Source organism: Phascolarctos cinereus, unplaced genomic scaffold, assembly GCF_003287225.1.
Source record: "Phascolarctos cinereus isolate Bilbo 61053 unplaced genomic scaffold, phaCin_HiC Scaffold_726;HRSCAF=1367, whole genome shotgun sequence".
NCBI classification, from domain to species: Eukaryota; Metazoa; Chordata; class Mammalia; order Diprotodontia; family Phascolarctidae; genus Phascolarctos; species Phascolarctos cinereus.
Window position 1 is genome coordinate 349,675,835 of NW_027556098.1, and position 20,408 is coordinate 349,696,242.

The window sequence follows — 20,408 nt, forward strand, 5'->3', positions numbered from 1 at the left end:
GGGATGGATGGAATCAGACAGGAATATAGTGAGGCTCAAATGAGACAATGCATATAAAGCACTTTGTAAATCTTAAAGCACCATATAAATGCCTTGATGATGGTGATGATGATGTCTTCAGTCACCAGGCCTCCAGTCTGGTGAAGGCTTCATTCCCTGAGTCTTCTACTAAAATCCTGCTGAGCAATAGAGTAATATCGTGGTCTTCTGGAAAATACTTAACAACCAGCTGTAACATGGTGGTGGATCTATAGGCACACATTTCTAAGTAAGTGTAACATTTCTTAAGTCCAAATCATCAACAAAATCATAATTCATGCTTTGATGCGTAGCCTTTGCTACTTACTGAAGTGTAAATGCTCATACTGGAGAGCCAGACTGAACCACCCCAAGAATGTCCCTGGCATAGGAGAATGAAAGGGAGCAGGTATAACCATGAGGTTGGTTGGCCCTACCTAGAGAGAGAGAAAGAGAAGGGAAAGGAAGGGCTGTCACTTCCTCTCCTCTCCGCTCACAGTCAATCATCAGGGCAGATTCAAAGAGTCCATTCGTAGAATGTGTTTAGGTCATCTCAATAACCTTTGTATATTTCCAAATGACTCAAGCATCTAGGTATACAGTGGAAAGAGATCTGGGCCTGGAGTCAAGAAAGTCACAGTTCAAATCTGTCTAGCCTCAGATATTTCCTGTCTGTGTGACCTTGGACAAGGCACTTAACCTTCGTTTACCTCAGTTTCCTAAGGTATAAAATGGAGTTAATAATGGCACCTACTTCCCAGTTGTTGTTGGGAGGATAAAATGAGATAGTATTTGGAAAGTACTTAGTGAACCTTAAAGAGCTATACAAATGCTAGCTATTACTGTTATTAATTATCTACCCATATGTATATCCTGTTATGGTAGAAATGAAGTTAAATTGAGATGTGAAATTCCAATCATGATCAAATTGTTATTTAGGCTTTTTGCTGAATCATTTCAGTTATATCCAACTCTTTATGATGTCATTTGGAGTTTTACTTGGCAAAGATACTGAAGTGGTTTGTTATTTCCTTCTCCAGCTCATTTTACAGATGAAGCTGAGGCAAACAGGGTTAAGTGACTTGCCCAGGGTCACAATGCCAGTATGTTTCTGAGGCCAGATTTGAACTCAGTAAAATGAGTCTTCCTGACTCTAAGCCCAGTATTCTATCCACTCTCCCTCTAGCTGCCCCATTATAATTTCACTTTGAAAATGAAACAAAAAATCATTGTTATCTTTATTTGCTTCATCTTACCGTGAAAAATGTGCTGATGCAAAGTGAAATTACTTGACCCTTCAAGGAATTTTTTCAATACTGGTTTTCCTATTAATTGGAGAAGAGAAGGCATGGTGATTAGTGGTAACCACACCATGGATTTTCCACTGCTGCTTTCAAGAGAAGAGATAGTATTAACCTGAAAAGGATTTTCTTATATTGACAACTGCTTGTGAAACTTTTTTTGTGGGAAAATTACTAATGGAACACTCTCAGCCCACTATCAGGGCTTTTATCCTCTAAAAGCCCTAATAGTGGGTTGATAATATTCTGGTCCCTACCAAATCAATAAAATGCCATACCAGGATTTGGTGAGTCCAGAACTTGAAAAGAGATGGTTATTTATTTTTCTGTTTAGATGTGAGGAGGTAAGAAGATCTATCACTTGAAAACAGATGAAATTAGAAACATTGGGAAGAAAATAGGGAAGCTTTATTTTGGTCTTGTAGCTTTTACTCAAGCCTCCCATTCTTCCTTTAGGACTAAAACTTTAGTTCATATGGAACAATTTACCCAGAAATTGCTTAGCTCTATGATAAGGATTTTCAAAAGTGGGGAAGTGTGGAGCTCGTGTTTTATGAGATTGGTTGAACTGGAAAGTATATGGATTGGTCAATAAGTTTCTTTTACATGTCCAGCTTTGTCACTTCCACTGTATTCAAAAAAATCTTCACTGGCTTCCTGTTACATCCAAATTATAGGAGTTTTTAACCTGGGGTATTTGAACTGAAACATAAATAAATATTAGTACTTATATTTCAATATAATTTATTAAGCTTTGTAATCCTATGTATTTTATACATCTGTATACTTTGTAATCCTATGTTTCTTATACATTAAAACAATAACAAACATTATTCTGAGAAGGAATCCGTAGATTTCTCTAGTCTGCCAAAGGACCCAAGAATCAAACAAATAAACAAAGACAAAGTAAAGAAGCTCTGTTCTAAAATAAAAAGCAATCTCTTTCTTTGACATTTAAAGTCCTTTGAAACCTGACTCCAACCTACTTTGCAGACTTATTTCATGTTACTCCCTCTTTACATTGCCTACATTCTGGTCTAACTGGTCTATTTGCTGTTCCTCAAACTCAATATTCCATCTACTTTCCTTATACCTTTACACAGGGTGTCACATAATTCCAAGATTCATTACCTGTTTACCACCAAATTTTAAAATCCCTAGTTTCCTTCATAACAATCCTGGGAGGTTGGTACTCACCAGATAATTCTGGTAAAAGTTAACCTTTTTTTGAGTCTTAGACCACTTTGGTAGTCTGTTGAAGCTGATGGGCCCCTTCTCAGAATCCTGTTTTTTTTAATTAATTTATTTTGATTTATTAACAATCACTTTCACAAGCTTTTGAGTTTAAAATTTTTCTCCCCTCCCACCCTGCCCTTCCCCAAGAAGGCATGCAATCTGATATAGGTTATACATGTACATTCCTATTAAACATGTTTTCATATTAATGATGTTGTAAGGAAGAATTAGAACCAATAGGAAGAACTATCAGAAAGAGGAAACAAAACAAAACAGAAGAAAAAAATAGCAAATAGTATGTTTCAATCTGCATTCCAACTCCATAATTCTTTGGATGTGGATAGCGTTTTCTGTCACGAGACTTTTAGAGATGTCTTAGATCCTTGAATTACTGTAAAGGGCTAAGTCTATCAATGTTAGTCATCACACAACATGGCTGTTACCGTGTACAACATTCTCTTGATTCTGCACACTTCACTCAGCATCAGATCATACAAGTCTTTCCAGGTTTTTCTAAAGTCCACCTGCTCGTCGTTTCTTATAGCACAATAATATTCCATTACATTCATATACCGCAACTTGTTCAGCCATTCCCCAATTAATGGGCATTCCCTCAATTTCCAGTTCTTTGCCACCACAAAAAGAGCTGATATAAATATTTTTGTACATGTGGGTAATCCTTTTCCCATTTATATGATCTCTTTGGGATATAGCCCTAAAAATGCTATTGCTGGGTAGAATCCTGTTTTTAAATGCATAAAATAAAACATGCAGGACTATAAAAGAAAGGAACTATATTGGAATATAGTTATTAATATATATATTATATGTTATATAGAAATATATACATATACATATATGTGCACACACATATACATATACATGTATGTATGTATGTATGTATGTATGTATGTTCACAGTTCACGGTTAAGAATCATGAAACAGAATAAAGGTCACCCTAGAAGTTGGAGAAATGCTTATGTTTTCCAAAGGTAGGACCACAACTTATTCCCATGTTACCCCTCGGGGAAGGGATTAGATAACAAATTGTATATTAAAGGAACAAGTCTAATTTCAACATGCATTATATGTGTTTTAGATACTGCAGAAACTCTCAAACAAGGTGAACAGGGACTGATGAAGAGTAATGATGTGTTACCAGAATCAGGTTTGTTGTGGGAAAAGTCCTTTGGGGATGGGGGGGAGCATATGAATAAAGTGATTGGGAATTCCTTGGAGCCCTCATCTCCCTAGGCAATTCTCCTCCACTGCCTACCTATTTCACCCTCTGTGCCTAAGAGACTCAACTCAATAATTCAACAATTCCAAGACTCTTAATAGGGTCAAAACACACACCAATATTAATGTGCCCCAAGTCATTAATTAGAAATTATTTTCACCTGTGTATATGAGGGAGCGTTGGAGAGCAATGAGTCAGTGGCAGCAGAGAGAGCATTCTGATTCGTAATGGAGATACCAAAGGAGAGGGGATGTTCTGAACCTTGGCCCCATAGAAGTTGAAAACAGTAATAGGCCCCTGGAGGTGATAGTCCAAGGTAAATTGTGCTGAGGAATGCCAGTAGCAAAGATCTAAAGTAAGTCATATGAATAGTAGAATCTCTGGAGAGAATGTCCAACTTCCCAGGGAATAAGGATACTCCTTCAAAGGTAGTACCCGAGACTAGGTGCCATTTGTCTCACAATAGTTATGCTTTTGAATATGCCATAGTGCTAAATGGTCTGTGGGCCAACAAAAAGGAATCTTGGGAATTACATAGGGCTTGCCCTCTAGGAACGTATAATTATTCCCCAACTCCTTCCTCATCTTATTGACAGTGTGGATGGGAAAGTATAGTCTTTACCTAGGGGAATTTTTTTAGCTCTGAGAATCACACTGATAGGGAAAAAGAGGACATGCCAAAGCCAAGGAATAAATTACATAAGAAAATAAATACTTGATCTAAAAGGGTTAGATTACTAATGTTCCACTATTTAAAAAAAATAATGTTGTATATGTGTGTGTGTATTTGTATGTGCGGATGGAGAGAAAGAGAGACAGAGAGTATTTATACCACCTAATGAGATTATACAATTTGAGTTATAGCACTAACAAAGGTAGAGCAATGGGCAAAGCCAAGGCTGTTTTAGAGGACAGCAAGGAGGGTGCTCTGGTTGCCTAGGAGAGGATATTTAGAGTATCGGTGGCAGATACATTTCTCAGTGTGCACCTCCCCATCCCCCACTTCTGTCTATTTAACTGTCTCTTGCTTTGTGTAGGTGCTTGGCTTCCTATGTAATTTCTTATACACTGGGACTCAAAGGCATTTGGTTTCCCATAGAGCTAAGAGGCCCCTCAAGCAAGCACTTATTAAGGATCTGTTTTATGCCAGGCACTATGCTAATGTTGGGGACACAAGAACAAAAATGATACAGTTCCTTTGCTCGAGAACTTACATTTTATTAAAAGAGGCAACATGTACATATGTAATTACATATATATATGTATATATATATTTGTGTGTTTATGTATATATATATACACATATACATCTGTGTGCATCTATATGTGTATACACATTACATAAATGTTACACACAATAAGTACCAGACAGTTGGACAGGTTAAGACTTAGCTGGGAAAATCAGAGAGTATTCATGTAGAAGATAGACCTCTTAGAAACTCTGGTTTCCTTCCAAATGGCAGTGGTGAGGAAGGAGTACATTCCACCAGTGTTGCACAGCTAGTGCAATGACTCATAAACTGGAGATAGTGTCATATGTGAAAAGAAAAGTCAGTTTGACACAGAAGGAGAATAATGTATAATAAGGCTAGAAAGGTGGATTGGAACCAGATTATGAAAGATTTTAGGAATGAAACAGAGGAGTTTATATTTTATCCTAGAGTCAATTGGAAACCACTGTACTTTATTGAGTTCAGCAATGACATTTTCAGACCTTTACTTAAGGGGAAAAATGCTTTAGTAACTTTGTTGAAAATGAATTGAAGTGAGGAGAGATTTAAGGCAAGAAGACCAGTTAAGAGACAATTTTTATAATACAGGTGAGAGGTAATAAAAGCTTAAGCCAGGATGGTAGCCAAGTGAGCAGAGAGAAGGAGACAGATGTGAATGATGATATTGAGGTAGAACTTTAAAAAAAAACTGAACAAAACATTTTGGCTAGTGACTGGATGAATGAGGTAAGAATGAGATGTTGGGGGTAATTCTGAGGTTGTAAGCCTGAATGACCAGAACCAGAAATTTAAGAAACAGCACTTGAGTTGGCCAGCAAGGAAACCCCACTCATATGAGAGGAAAACTCCTCAAAGAAACAAAAGGACAAGACTTACATAGATTTAAATTTAAGCAGGAGATGAATTGGGTATGGGGTGCTTCTGGGTTGGACAGAGCTTGTTGCTGGATGCTTGCAGAATATGAATAGGTGACGTAGTGTTCCTTCATTGGAAAAGGCCTGCTGCTGGAGCTAGTAACAGGAAAGGCTCTTCTTCAGGTTAGTTATCTTGTAACCCCACTCTAATAGATAGGACTATTTCAGATACTAGCTGTTTCAGCAGAAAGGTTGAAGACAGGGGAGGGGGGCAGACTGCAATACAAACAGGGTCTGTGGTAAGACGGAAATAGAGAAAAATGAGTTGCTTTGGTTTTCTCAGATGCCCATGCACTCATAAAAAAAAAAAAAAAGGTTTATCTGAGAAGCAGGTTTTGAGTAACAGATGATGAATTCTTTTTTAGATATGTTGAATTTAAGTTGTCTATAGAATATTCTATTTGAAATGTTTAGTAGACAGCTTGAGATACAGGAGATTAGAGCTGGATATACATACATATATACATACATACATACATACATACACATGCATGAATTAATGAATGCGTGGCTATACTGATATAGACATAGACACATTAGGATGTCATAGAACTTATCAAACCATAAAAACTGATGGGGTCACCTAAGTGAGAGAATGGGGAGAGAAAAGAGGACAGAGGACAAAGCTTTGGGGAGGCACTCCTAGTTAGGGGGCATGACATGGATTGAAATTCAGTAAAGAAGGAGAACCAAGAGAGCTCAGTGTCATGAAAATCTAGAGAGGAGAGAGTATCTGGAGAGAAGGTGGTATCCAGAGAAGGTGGTGATCAGTGTCACATGCTTCAATTAGGCTGAAAGGATAAGAATTTTTAAAAAATAATTTTATAATTTAATAATTAACAGATCATTGATATTTCAAAAAGGTGATTTTGCTTGAGTGATGAGGTCAGAAGCCAGATTGTAAAGGTTTGAGAAATGAATGAGAAGAGATTTGGAAACAAATGTAGACATCTATTTCTATCAGTTGTCTGAAAGGGAGGAGACTCACCTTCAGAGAATCGTAGGGTTCTAATGTGAGGTTGTTTTGTTTGTTTTGTTTTTAGGATGGGGAGACTTGGATGTGTTTGTGACACCTTGGAAGAACTCAATAAATAGAGAGAGACTGAAAATTAGAGAGATGTGTGATAATTATGGGAGCGAGGTGCACTCATTTAACATATAGATGTATTCTTCATAATCATGAATTAGTCCGGGTGTACCTGGTGCAAACCATTCCCAAACTGTAACACCAGACCTGTCTCAGTGTCACCATGAAAAAGGGTCATTGCTTTTGCAAAGGTTTCAAGAGTCCATTTAAAAAAAAGAAGAATATGTGATGAGAAAAATGGCCATTTGTATTATGCAAATACGTAGATGAAATAATATGAACAAAGAGAAAAAAAAACTTGACTTAACAAAGTAAGAAACAAAGTAAAAGATATGGATGTGGATACCAGAGCTTATTACTATTTTTTTTTAATTTAAGCAAGCTTTATTGATGCCTTTTGATTTTAGATCAATCATTTTTGGAAACACTATCCCTATCCTCTCTCCTCAGATAGAGCCCTCCCTTGTAACAAAGAAAGAAAATTAAAATAAAATACCATATAGAGTGACTGTATACAGCAATGTCCAAAATGTTTTGATGTGGTAGTACCCCACTTCTCATGAGAAGGCAGGTAGGTTTCCATATATGTTCTTTAGATTCTTCATCTTTTTTTCAATTATTCAGACTTCCTTTTAGTGAGCTTTTCATTTACATTGTTGTAGTCGTTGTGTATATTAGAAAACCAGAAAATTTAAAAATAGTAAATCCAAGTCTCAGAGGCTTTTCAAAATGCAATGGAAATTTTTATTTTATTCTTTAAAGTTCATATCTATAATGTCTGTTAACAGCATCACTCATTTTAATACCACGTTTTCAATCTCTCCATTTCCCCCCCTGAACACCACAGTTTTTGATTAATTTTGATTCCCGTCATTGATTTAGGTAACAGAAGAAAGTACAGAAGGCGAATGAGAGAGAAGTTCCAGTTGTTGAGGGATAGGAACTCTCGTCCTGGAGAACATGCAAACTTACACCACCGATTCACACGGCTGCTTCTTGTCCAGGACCATCGTCACAGGGAACAGAAAGAGCATGAGCTCCTGGCCAGCGGCTGGCAACATGCTGAGATAATGAAGCAGAGAGGGCGGTTTTTAATGGTGACAGCTTTATTCGACCCTGATGAGAAGACAGGAGTTCACCCAAAGACAGTTGTTCTTCAGGGGCCTGCTGGGATTGGCAAAACAACCCTAGCCAGAAAGGTGATGCTGGACTGGGCAGAGGGAAACCTCTTCCAGGACAGGTTCCACTATGTTTTCTATATTAGTTGCAGAGAAATGAATCAGTTGGTGAAAAGAGAAATAAGTTTAGCAGATTTGGTTGCTAACGATTGGCCTGGCTTACAGGTTCCCATGATTGAGATCATGTCCCACCCAGAGCAATTACTATTCATTGTTGATGGTTTGGATGAACTGAAATTCCCCTGCGATGAGCACAGGTATGATCTCTGTAAAGACTGGAAGCGGCAGTGGCCAGTTAACATTCTCCTGAGTAGTTTACTGAGGAAAGTCATGCTTCCTGAAGCCTCCTTATTAATCACGGCAAGACTCACTGCTCTGGGGAAATTTAGTTCCCTATTAGAGACTCCACGCCATGTAGAGATCCTGGGATTCTCTGAGGAGGAAAGAAAGGAATATTTTTATAGATTTTTCAGAGATGAGGATTTAGCCCAGAGGGCTTTTAGTTTGATAGAAGATAATGAAATCCTGTTCACTATGTGCTTTGTCCCCTTGGTGAGCTGGATTGTCTGTACCTGTCTGAAACAACAGCTGGAGAGAGGACAAGATCTGTCACAAGTTTCCCAAACTGCCACTGCCCTGTATGTATGCTATCTGTCCAACTTATTCACGCCTGGTGAAAGAATATATTCAAATCAGACCTTGAGAGGTCTGTGCCAGTTGGCAGCTGAGGGAATCTGGGGGAAGAAAATCCTATTTGATGAAGAGGATCTCAGGAGGCATGGACTAGAGGTAACCAATGTCTCTGCCTTCTTAGACGTGTTCATTTTTCAGAAAGACAGTGCCTGTGAAAACTACTACAGCTTCATTCACTTGAGTTTCCAAGAATTTTTTGCTGCTGTGTTCTACGCACTGTGGGGTGAGAAGGTGGGAAGCGAGAGTCCTGTTGCTGCCCATGCAGGGATCAAAGGTGTTTTAGAAAAGTGCCAAGAGACTGGCTCTAGTTTTCTGACACTAACTGTGCATTTCTTGTTTGGCTTCTTAAGAGCAGAGACAGCAAGGAAGCTTCGAGGAAATATTCAGTTGCCAGATGTCACAGGAAATAAAATTGGAGTTACTGCAGTGGGTACATTCAGAAATTGAACGGTGCCAAAAGTCTTCCCTTCATGGGCAAGTGCTAGAATTAATGTCCTTTTTATATGAGACTCAGGATGAAGAGTTTTTAACAATGGCAATGCATCACTTCCAGGAGATTACTTTAAATATTCGTACCAAGATACAATTCTTAATTTTAGCTTTTTGCCTTAAGCATGGCCATGAGGTATGCAGAATTCACCTGACTATAAAGTAAGTACTGAAATTTCTTTTCACTCTCGCTCTCACTCTCCTGCCCTTGCCTCACATCATCATCATCATCATCATCATCATCATTCTGATCCCTGCATTCCAAGAGTTGTTCAGTCCCAAGAAGTGGATGCAGTGCTCTTCTTTCATCCACTGAAATGATTCTATGATTTCATTGATTTAGATGATCCCTCCAATGGTGTAAATCATAGCACACAAAAGGAAGGTAAATCCTTCCTTTATTGTGTGAGATGTCTTCCTTTCCATGAACCACAGAGGCTCTGCCTGACGCTCTGGGTGTCTTCCTCAATTTGTCATGACATTGAAAGGATGCCAGAGTAGTGCTCAGCCTGTCATCTATCATCTCTTGCCATTTCCATATGACCAACCCATCTTCTTTTTAGATCATCCATTTCCCTGATGATGCATTTTATTCATTTCCTTGAAGTTCCTCACTGTTTATATGTTACAGTCTATTCATACTCATAATGAGTCTTCTGTGTGATAATCATTTTTAGTTTTTCAGAAATTGTTGTATCTTATAGCATATAACAATCCTGGTATAATATTAATATAAAAATAGGAAGTGTCTATGAGTGAAGTTTGGGGTCATTAAAAAGCTTTTCAAATTCCTAAAGATAATTCAACTCATTCTCTTCTTCTTGTCTGGTTCTAGGCCTAATATCTCAAATTGTACTGTTTGTTCCAGATATGTGTACTTACACACAAAACACACATATGTGTATGTAGAGACAATCTCATGTGCATAGAGACAATCTTATGTGCATAGAGACAACCTATGTTGGTTGCTCATCAGTATACACACACATATACATCTCCTTCCCAACTTTCCCCACCAACAAAGAAAACAAAAACCTTTATAATAAATATGCATAGTCAAGAAAAAAAAACATAGCAAGCATTTATTAAATAATTACAATGTGTCAGGCACTGTGCTAAGAATGGAGGATACAAATAGAAGAAAGGCACTTTCTAATGGGAGAAGACAATACATAGAAGGGAGATAAAAAGAGAAGGAAGATAATGGGTGAGGAGGTACCTTATTAAAGGCCATCTTGGTGAAATCCAGACAGTCAGTATCTGAGCTGGGAGAGAAATGAAGGGCGGTAGGTGGGTGTTTTATGTGTGCAAGTGTATGTCCCACTCTGCTTCTTGAGTTTGTCACTTGTGCACTTGTCATGCTTAGTCCCCATTTACCTGTCAGTACTCTTTTTTTCTCAGAGGCAGCATATTGTTGCAGTGACTCTTCTCAATTTCACAGTTAAACAATTTAATTAGATTAATGAAAGTATAGTAAAATTGAGTAATCATTAGCCACTTGTATCATACCATGAGGCATTCAAAACATGTCTGAACTCTTATCTCATACCTGAATCCAACCTCTCGAAAGAATATTTTCATATTTTTCAGTCATTCAAGGTGGAAGAGAGAGGCAACCAGGAAGTTGCCCATCTTCACATACCACTGGTGCATTTAGGGGTGGGAGGTGGGTGTAAGAGTCAATGATACCACTTACTTCCCGAACACCTTTGTAGGATTATAGAACTAGAATGCCATATAGTCCAAACCCCCATTTTACAAATACGGTTAAGCAGTTTACTCATGATCATAGGTAAAGTATCATGTAGGATTTGAATCTAGTTCCTCTGATCCCAAAGGCACTACTTTTCCCACTATTCTGTACTCTAGCTTGTCATCTTTCCTTTTCACTACTCAGAGTAGTGTGTCCTCATTGTTACATTCCATGCACTTCAAATTGCTTTTATTTTTGCTAACCCACACTTTCCAGTTATACAATGTTCTGGCCCCCTACCTCTGCTGTCCACTCCAGGCTCTAGACTTGGTCACTTCCATTTGCTTCTGTTAGCTAGAAAAAAAAGGGTATTCCCCAGTCACCTGCAGCTCAATAGCAGAGTGAGATACTCCCTGTTGCTTCTATTTCTCTATGTCTTTGTGTGCCCATCTTTAAAACTCCAAGAGAAGAGACATGCATGTATATTTTGCATTTGTCCCCCTGGGAAGTTTTTTTTCTGGACCTGAATATTCTATCCCAAAACATCTGGAAAATCTAGTCCAGAGAAAATACTTGCCTTCTCTGACAGGCTCTAGTTCTGACTCCCAAAAAACATTCCTTAGACCTGTATTTACCTATCTGTGTACTTGTTATAGTCACCAACAAAATCTAACCTTTTTAAAGTCAGAGGCTATTTCACTGTGTTGATTCTTATTGTCTATCACAGGACCTCTCACCCTGTAAAGGCTTAACAAATTCTTGTTGAATTGAATTGATTTTTAAAAGTGGACCCAGAAATGAATAGAAGACTATTTTACTTTTCTCTCCTTGCTCACAATTCTCTCTCCTGCCACCACCCTCCTCACTTACATACTTCTCCTTTTCTTTAAACTCTTCCTCCTATACCCATCATTTCCTATACACAATCACACACACACACACACACACACACACACACACAGAGTGATCACCCATTTCTCCTTATCAATAGTGGGGTAGAGGAATAATCTATTTGTGCCTGATTGTCATAGAAGAAACCATTGTGTTCTATGGAGGGGGGTGGTATTAAGAGAAGAGTGAAAGACTAAGGTTTCCTATAGGAAAAGGGAGGTGAAAAATACAGGTAGCTATGGGAGTAGGGCAAGGCTTTGGGTAAGAGTGCCTTAATTCTGTCACTGTTGGCATTTCTTGTATTCCCAGATCATCTTCCTCATCTTTTCCATAGTGATCTGGGTGTTAAAATCCCAGGAAAAGTCTTTAGATGGCTATTGGGTAAGGATTGAATCATACTAGCTCTAACATGTTTATCTATACATCCTTTAGTGAAAATAAAGATGAAAAATCCCTGAATAATAGCCCTTGTGTGTGTGTATATGTGGGTGTGTTTGTGTGTGTGTATGTGTGTGTTTGTGTAGGGACAGTTATACCACTTTATACTGGTGATATTGGGAAGCTATATAAACTTGTCATGTCCATATGAGCTATAGAATTTCCTTAGCATCAGTAAAATATCTCCATTCTTTCTCCTATAGGCTGAGGCATTGCCATCTTTCTGCTTTTACCTGGAGAGAGCTATTTTCTGTGGTCAGCAGGAATCAGAATCTTAGAGAGCTGGATCTCAGTAGTAGTCACCTTGGAGATTCATCCATGATGATACTTTGCTCAGAACTGAGAAATCCGGACTGCACACTGCAGAAACTCAGGTCAGTTTTAGTTAGTTGCCTGTCTGGAGAAATTTGTTTTGGGTATTGGAGAAGTTGAAGTAAAGGACTTTTTCAGGTGCTGAAAAAGAAGAAGAAATTAAAATAGAATTAAACAAAGGGAGGGAAAGGAGAGGTATTTAGAGAAACGAGTAGAAAAGGAATAATATAATATTAAATGTTAATTATTAATATTAAAGGATCCTAAAGATTATTCATTATTACTCTATCACTTTAAAGATATGGAAACTGATGCGTGGTAGCATGAAACTTCCAGTGTTAGTGCCAAGATGGGGGCATAGAGGAGCCACTTCGCCAAGCTCTCCTAACAGTCCCCTCCAAATAACTTTACTATGATGCCTGACATGGAATTCTGGAGTTATAGAGCCAACAAAAGCTGAGAGTAAGACATTCTTCCCTCCCAACACAGCATAGGAGATTGGAAAGAAAAATCTGTGACAGGGTGGTGGCTAACCCAAAGCTCATGTGAATGCATCATGAATGATGGGACTAAGTAGTGTGATGGAAGCAGCAGCAGCTTCAGAACCTCTCAATCCAAAGATGTTAAGGGTGGCTGGGAGACAAGTCAGAAAGAGATTACAAGTCCCCTGTCTTAGGACTGGACAGAGTACTGGATGCTGTTTGTCAACTCCATTGCTGTACTCACTTTTAGATATAGGTTCGAGGGTGGAGAGGAATACTTTTGGTCACAAAAGGTCAAGGATCCTGATGAGCAATCACTTGTGAGCACCAGAAAGGAAGGGCCCTGAGGAGCATTTCTGGTCCCAAAAGAACGGGAACCCTGAGAAGCAATGTTGATTGGAATCCCAAGGAATCAGAGGCCCTTCCTGGATAAGAACCGAATTCAGAACCAGGAAAGCAGTGACCACACCTTTCTCCAGATGAAACAATCTTGGAAACACTGAAAACTCCCAAAATGCCAGAGCGAGCTCTGAAACCAACAATGTGAAAAAGTCTCGGGGCAGGTAGGTGGCTCAGTGGATAGAGCACCGGCCCTGAGTTTAGGAGGACCTGAGTTCAAATCTGGCCTCAGACACATAACACTTACTAGCTGTGTGACCCTGGGCAAGTCACTTAACCCCAAATGCCTCATCAATTAAAAAAAAAAGGAAAAAGAAAAAGTCTGCCTCCACACTGGGAACAGAGATCAAATTTAATATAAAGTTCAAAGTGAAGAAATAGGCTGGAAAAATGAGCAAACAACAACAATAGAAAAAAACCTGATCATAAAAAGCTACTACGGTGACAGAGAATATCAAGACACAAACTCAGAAGACAATGAAGTCAAAATAGCTACAAGTTAAGCCTCAAAGGAAAAAAAAAGTAAATTGTAACAAGCCCAAGGAAAATTCCTGGAAGAGCTAAAACAAACAAACAAACAAACCAACAAAAGCAGAAACAGAAAACCCACAGATTTTTCAAAGTCCAGTAAGAGTGGTAAAGGGGGAACATTAGGTAAAGAAATGAGAGCGAAGGAAGAAAATTATGAAAAGACAATTAATAGATTTATTTTAATGCACAAACATGCTGAATAAAAGAATACCTTAAAAACAGAATTGGCCAAATTTAAAGAAAAGTACTAAACCTCACTGATGAAAATAACTCCTTAAAAAGCAGAATTGGCTAAATGGGAAAAGTGGCACAAAAGTTCACTGAAGAAAATAATTCCTTAAAAATTGGAATTGGGCAAGCAGAAGCTTATGACTCCATGAGGCATTAAGAAACAGTGAAACAAAATCAAAAAAATGGAAAAAATAGAAAAAAATGGGAACTGTCTATTCCAAAAATCTCTTTGGTCAGCTGACCTGGAAAATAGACTGAGGAGAGAGAATTTAAGAATTGTTGGGCTACCTGGAAGCCATGATCAAAGAAAGAACTTAGATATCACATTTCAAAAAAAAAATTATAAAGGGGAAATGCCCTAGTATGCTAGAAGTAGAGGTTAAAATAGAAATTGAAAGAATTCTCTGATCACCACCTGGAAGTGATCCCCAAATGAAACTCCCAGGAATATTACAGCCAAAAACCAGAGCTCTCAGATCAAACAGAAAATACTTGAAGCAACCAGAAAGAAATCATTCAAATATAATGGATTAACAGTCAGGATCATGCATGATTTAGCAGCATCCATGTTAAAAGAGTGAAGGACTTGGAATATGATGTTCTGGAAGGCAAAAGGGCTAGGATTATAACCAATAACTTACCCAGAAAAGCTGAGTATAATCCTTCAAGAGAAAAAAAAAGATATTTAATGAAATAGAGGACTTTCAAGCATCCATGATGAAAAGAGCAGAGCTGAATAGAAAATTGGATTTTCAAATACAAGACTAAAAAGAAGCATAAAAAGGTAAACCTAAAAGAGAAATTATAAGGGACTCAGTAAGATTAAACTGCTTACATTCCTATATGGGAAAACAATATATCTAACTTCTAAGAACATATGATTATTAGGACCATTAGAAGGGTTCTGCATAGAGGGCACAGGAGTAGGTTGATTATGTTGAGATGACATTAAAAAGTGGATGGGTGAAAAAGAGAGATATCCTGGGAGAAGGAGGAAAGAAGAGGAAGAATGGTTAAAATTATCTTACATAGAAAAGAGGCATGCAAGGAAGTGGAAAATGGTGGGGAAGAGGACAGGCAATGCTTGAACCTCACTCTCATTAGAATTGGTTTAAAGAAATAAATACACGCACACACACACACACACACATGCGCATACACACACACATGCACACACACACTCAATTTGGTATAGAAATCTATCTTACCCAACAGGGAAATAAAAGGGGAAAGAAACAAGAGGAGGAGTGAGAAAAAGGGAGGGCAGCGGTCAGAAGCAAAACAAACTTCAGCAGAGGGACAGGATAAAAAGAGAAAAAAGGGATACAAAAGAAAACAGAGTGGAAGAAAATGCACAGTAAGTAATCATAACTGTGAATGTGAATGGGATAGATTCACCCTCAAAATGGAAGCAGATAAAAGAATGGATTAGAAACCAGAATCTAGCAACATGCTGTTTATAAGAAATACACTTGAAATAGAGACACACACAGAGAGTTAAAATAAGAGACTGGAGCAAAACCTATTATGCTTCAGCTGAAGTAAAAAAAAGGCAGGGGTAGCAATCATGATCTCATAAAAAGCAAAAGCAAAAATTGACCTAATTAAAAGAGATATTCAGAGAAATTACATCTTGCTAAAAGGCAATATAGACAACAAAGTAATATTAATAATAAAAATATGTCAAATGGCACAGCAATCAAATTCTTAAAGGAAAAGCTAAATGAATTATAGAAAGAAATACAGATTAAAACTATACTGGTAAGGGCCCTCAAATTTCCCCTCTCAGAGCTACATAAATTTAACTACAGAATAAATAAGAAAGAAGTTAAGGAGATGAATAGAATCTCAGAAACATTAGGTAGGATAGACGTCTGAAGAAAACTGAATGGGAACAGAAAGGAATATGCCTTTTTCTCAGCTATTTGTGGCATCTACACATAAACTGACCACATATTAGTGCATAAAAACCTCACAACCAAATGCAGAAAAACAGAAATATCAAATGTACTGTTTTCTGACCATAATGAAATAAAAATTACATTCAATTAAGGGCTGTGGAAGCTTAGATTAAAAATTATTAGAAACTAAATAATCTAATCCTAAAGAATAAGCAGGTCAAAGAACAAATCATAAAAACAATCAATAATTTCATAAAAGAGAATGACAGTGAGATAACATACAAAAATTTTGAGTTGTAGCAAAATAGTACCTGAGGAAATTTTTATACCTCAAAAAGCACATAGCAATAAAAGATAGAAAAAACAGATCAATGAATCGGGCTTGTAACTTTCTTTCCTATCCCTGGGGATTAGATTATCCTACTAAGCCCTTGGACCTACAACCCAAACATAAAAGAAATATCCACTATAACAGACTGCACGAGTGATCCTTCCACCTCTGCTTGCAAATCTTTAAGGACAGGAAGTTCGTCACCTCTCAAAGCAGCCTCTTCCACTCTTGTACAGCTCTAATTGTCAAATATTGTTAAATATCTTTGATAAAGATTAATATCTAAGATGGATAGAGAAGTAATGCAAATACATAGGACCAAGAGCAATTCCATATTCCAAACCCAGTTTAAAAAAGCCGTATCATAGATTATTAACAACATATCAAAGATTGCTCCAAATAATAAGTACAAATCAAAACAAATCTGAAGTTTTACCTAACATGCACAAAAAAAACCCCTTTAAAAATGGCAAAAGATGGAAATAGTCAATATTGGAGGGGTTGTGGAAAGATAGGCATATTAATGCATTATTAGTGGAATTGTCAATTGATCTAACCATTCTGGGCAGCAAATTAAAATTATACTAAGAAAGTGACTAAAAAAGCTCATGACATTTGATGTAGAGATCTCATTAGTTGACCTATTATAGGATTATAGGATCAAATATTACAAGGAGGCCAATAAGAAAGACGTCTCATATGTGCCAAAATATTCATAGCTGCATTTTTTGGAGTAGCAAAGAAATGAAAATAAAATAGATGCCACAGATTGGGAAAAGACTACAGAAGCTGTGGTACACGTATGTGACAACTATTACTTCAACAATGTTCAGACATGACTGAAACAACTGAACAGCAACAAAGGAGAGAACACCAAATAATTTAAACTGAAAGCTGTGAAATCATAGTGGCCAAGTTCAGTCCAAAAGAAACAATATGAGAAAGAACCTTTCTCTCTCCTTTGCAGGGGGGTAAGTTAGGATATATCTCTAGGTGTGAAACTCTATGTATTATTTTGGATTTTGTTGATGTGTTGGTTAGTTTTTTATGAACTCCCCCCCCCTTCTTTGTTATTAGAGATTGCTCCCTGGGCATGGTAGGGTGAAGGAATATATTGAAAAAAACAGGTGACATAAAAACAAAAGGTATCAAGAAATTTTAAAATAGAAATTTCCATTCCTAGCCTTCATATCTTCTATCAGTAGGTCCATTTTATCTCTAAAGAAATATTCAATGATTTATTCTGTCATAGGAACAAATCAGATGATGAGCCTCTACGTGATTCCAAGAGCTTAGTGGAACCATCTTCTCCCCAGGCACAGGGAGGGAAGAAACGGGCCCAAGGGAACAATGGGGTCATGTATCTTTGGTGTGTCTCTTACAGGTTGGATAATTGCCATCTCACTGCTGCTTGCTGTCGGGATCTCTCTTATGCTCTTGAGAGCAACCATGATCTGGAATACCTGAATTTAAGTGTTAATTCTCTTGGAGATGATGGGATGAAGCTGCTGTGTAAGGCCTTAAGAAACCAGGATTGTAGCCTTCAAGAACTAAGGTGAGTCTCTGAGAGCTGTTCTTTGTGAACAGTCCCCCGTGCATTGGAGGATATTCATCCTTCTGGGGCAATTCTGGTTTCTCAGCCCAACGTCATCAGAGGGTCAGAACATGGTGGGGAGTATCTCTGCATTTGACAAAAGTTGCCCTGGCCCTTACTGCATAGAGCCATGCCTATTGACTGAGAATTCATACCATCATAAATTATGGGATTTAGAGCTGCAAAGTACCAAAGGAAATTGAGGCCCAGAGACATTAAGCAACTTTCCCAAGGTCACACCACACAGTAAGTAATAGAGCTCACGTCCTCTGACTCGATAGTTAGTTCTTTTCCTACTCCATCATGATTTCCTACTTTTACCTTTGTGCAGAGTTTATCCTGTAACTGAGGAGATGCATATTTCTCCTGAACTGATGAGCACTATAGGGAGGTAGAGTGAAAGGAAATATTCTGTGATATAAGGGAATTAATGGAATAAAGATAAGTTCTCTACATTGGGTCTGTAGAATAAGTTTATAATTAGGGGAAGATTCTACTGTTCAAGATATCTTTGTAGGCTATTCCTGTGCACAAACTCTCCTGATTTTAGTCCCAGTGTCCTCCAATTCACTAATGTAAACATATACACACATGTCAATATACTTACATGAACATATATGAAGATGCTTATATAGAATTGTATGTATATATGCACATAATAAGAGACATGTCTCTTAGAGACAGGTTGGCAGCCACAGTGGACTGCCTCGAATGCTGGATTTGGAGATAGACGACCTGAATTTGCAACCTATAGCTCTGCCACTCACAAACTGTGTGGCTCTGGGGTTAGGCCAAGATGGCAGAATGAAGGCAAGGACTCTCATGAGCTCTTCTAAATTCCCCTCCAAATAACTCTAACATAATTTCTCAAAACCAATTCTAAAGTGGCACAACCAACAAAAAGAGAGGGCAAAACAGTTTTCTAGCCCAAGACAGCTTAGAAGGTCAGCAGGTACGGTCTATCTCTTTGGGTTGAGAGTTGAGTGTCGTCAAGTGCAGGCCACACCCTAGCAAGCTAATGTTAGGGTGACTGAATTGGCAGCAGCACCTTCCAGAGCTCTCAGCCCACAAACGGTAAGGGTGTCAGACAACCTGTTAGCAAGAGATTATAGGGGACCCTTTGCTGACACTGGGTGCAGAACTCTGTTACATTGCCCATATGTAATTGTGTGTCCCAGTCACAGGGTAAGGAATAGTACTAGCACACTAGGGCATGCAGCCACAGTGAAATAAGGACCTTGGTCCCAGTTCCAGGGTGGAAAAGAGTGCTTGTAGTCACTCACAGACCAGAGCACAGGCCAAAAGAGCAATGACCACACCTCTCCTTAGATCATACTAACTTGGAAGAACTGAGAAGATACAGAACTGAAAATAGCAGCACAGAAAACCTGAACCTTGGGACAGTCCTCCCTCCACCCCAGAAACAGAGTTCAACTTTAGCATAAAGTTAAAAATCAAGAAATATGGTGGAAACATGAGCAAATAAAAAGAGAACCTGACCTTGGAAAGTTACTGTAGTAACAGGGAAGATTAAAACACAAACTCATGAGAAGACCACAAAGTCAAAACAGCTACATCCAAAGACTCAAAAAAAAGTGAATTGATGTCAGATCCAGAAAGAATTCCCTAGAGAGCTCAAAAGGGATTTAAAAAAATCAAATAAGAAAGGTAGAGGAAAAAATGAGAAAAGAAATGGGAATGATGCAAGAAAATAATGAAAAGAAAAGTCAATAGCTTAGTGAAGGAGGCACAAAAATCCACTCAAGAGAAGAACTCCTTATAAAGCATAATTAGCCACATGGAAAAAAGCTACAAAAACTCATTGAAGAAAATAATTCCTCAAAAATTAGAACTGAGTAAGTGGAAGCTAATGATTCCATGAGATATCAAGAAATAATAAAACAAAATCAAAATAATGAAAAAATAGAAGAAAATGTGAAATATCTTAACGGAAAAATAATTGGACTGAAAAATACATTCAGAGGAGATAATTTAAGAATTATTGGGTTACCTGAACGTCATGATCAAAAGAAGAACCTAAATATCACCTTTCAAGAGATTATCAAGGAAAACTGCCCTGATATCCTGAAGATAGTGGGAAAAATAGAAATGGAAAGAATTAATCACCTCCTGAAAGAGACCCTAAAATGAAAACTCTGAGGAATATATATGTATATGTGTGTGTGTGTGTGAGTGTGTGTGTGTGTATACATGTAT

The 20,408-nt window shown here is 37.9% G+C and overlaps 1 protein-coding gene across 1 annotated transcript in view; it reads left to right on the forward strand.

Moving 5' to 3' along the window:
* LOC110195196 (NACHT, LRR and PYD domains-containing protein 12-like) overlaps positions 1-20,408 on the forward strand; it is a 65,903-nt gene that overhangs the window by 13,009 nt on the left and 32,486 nt on the right. The window contains 5 exon segments of the mRNA XM_020967822.2: positions 3,655-3,723; positions 7,911-9,280; positions 9,282-9,550; positions 12,614-12,784; positions 17,982-18,152. Of these exon segments, the coding sequence (XP_020823481.2) occupies positions 3,655-3,723; positions 7,911-9,280; positions 9,282-9,550; positions 12,614-12,784; positions 17,982-18,152 (2,050 nt within the window).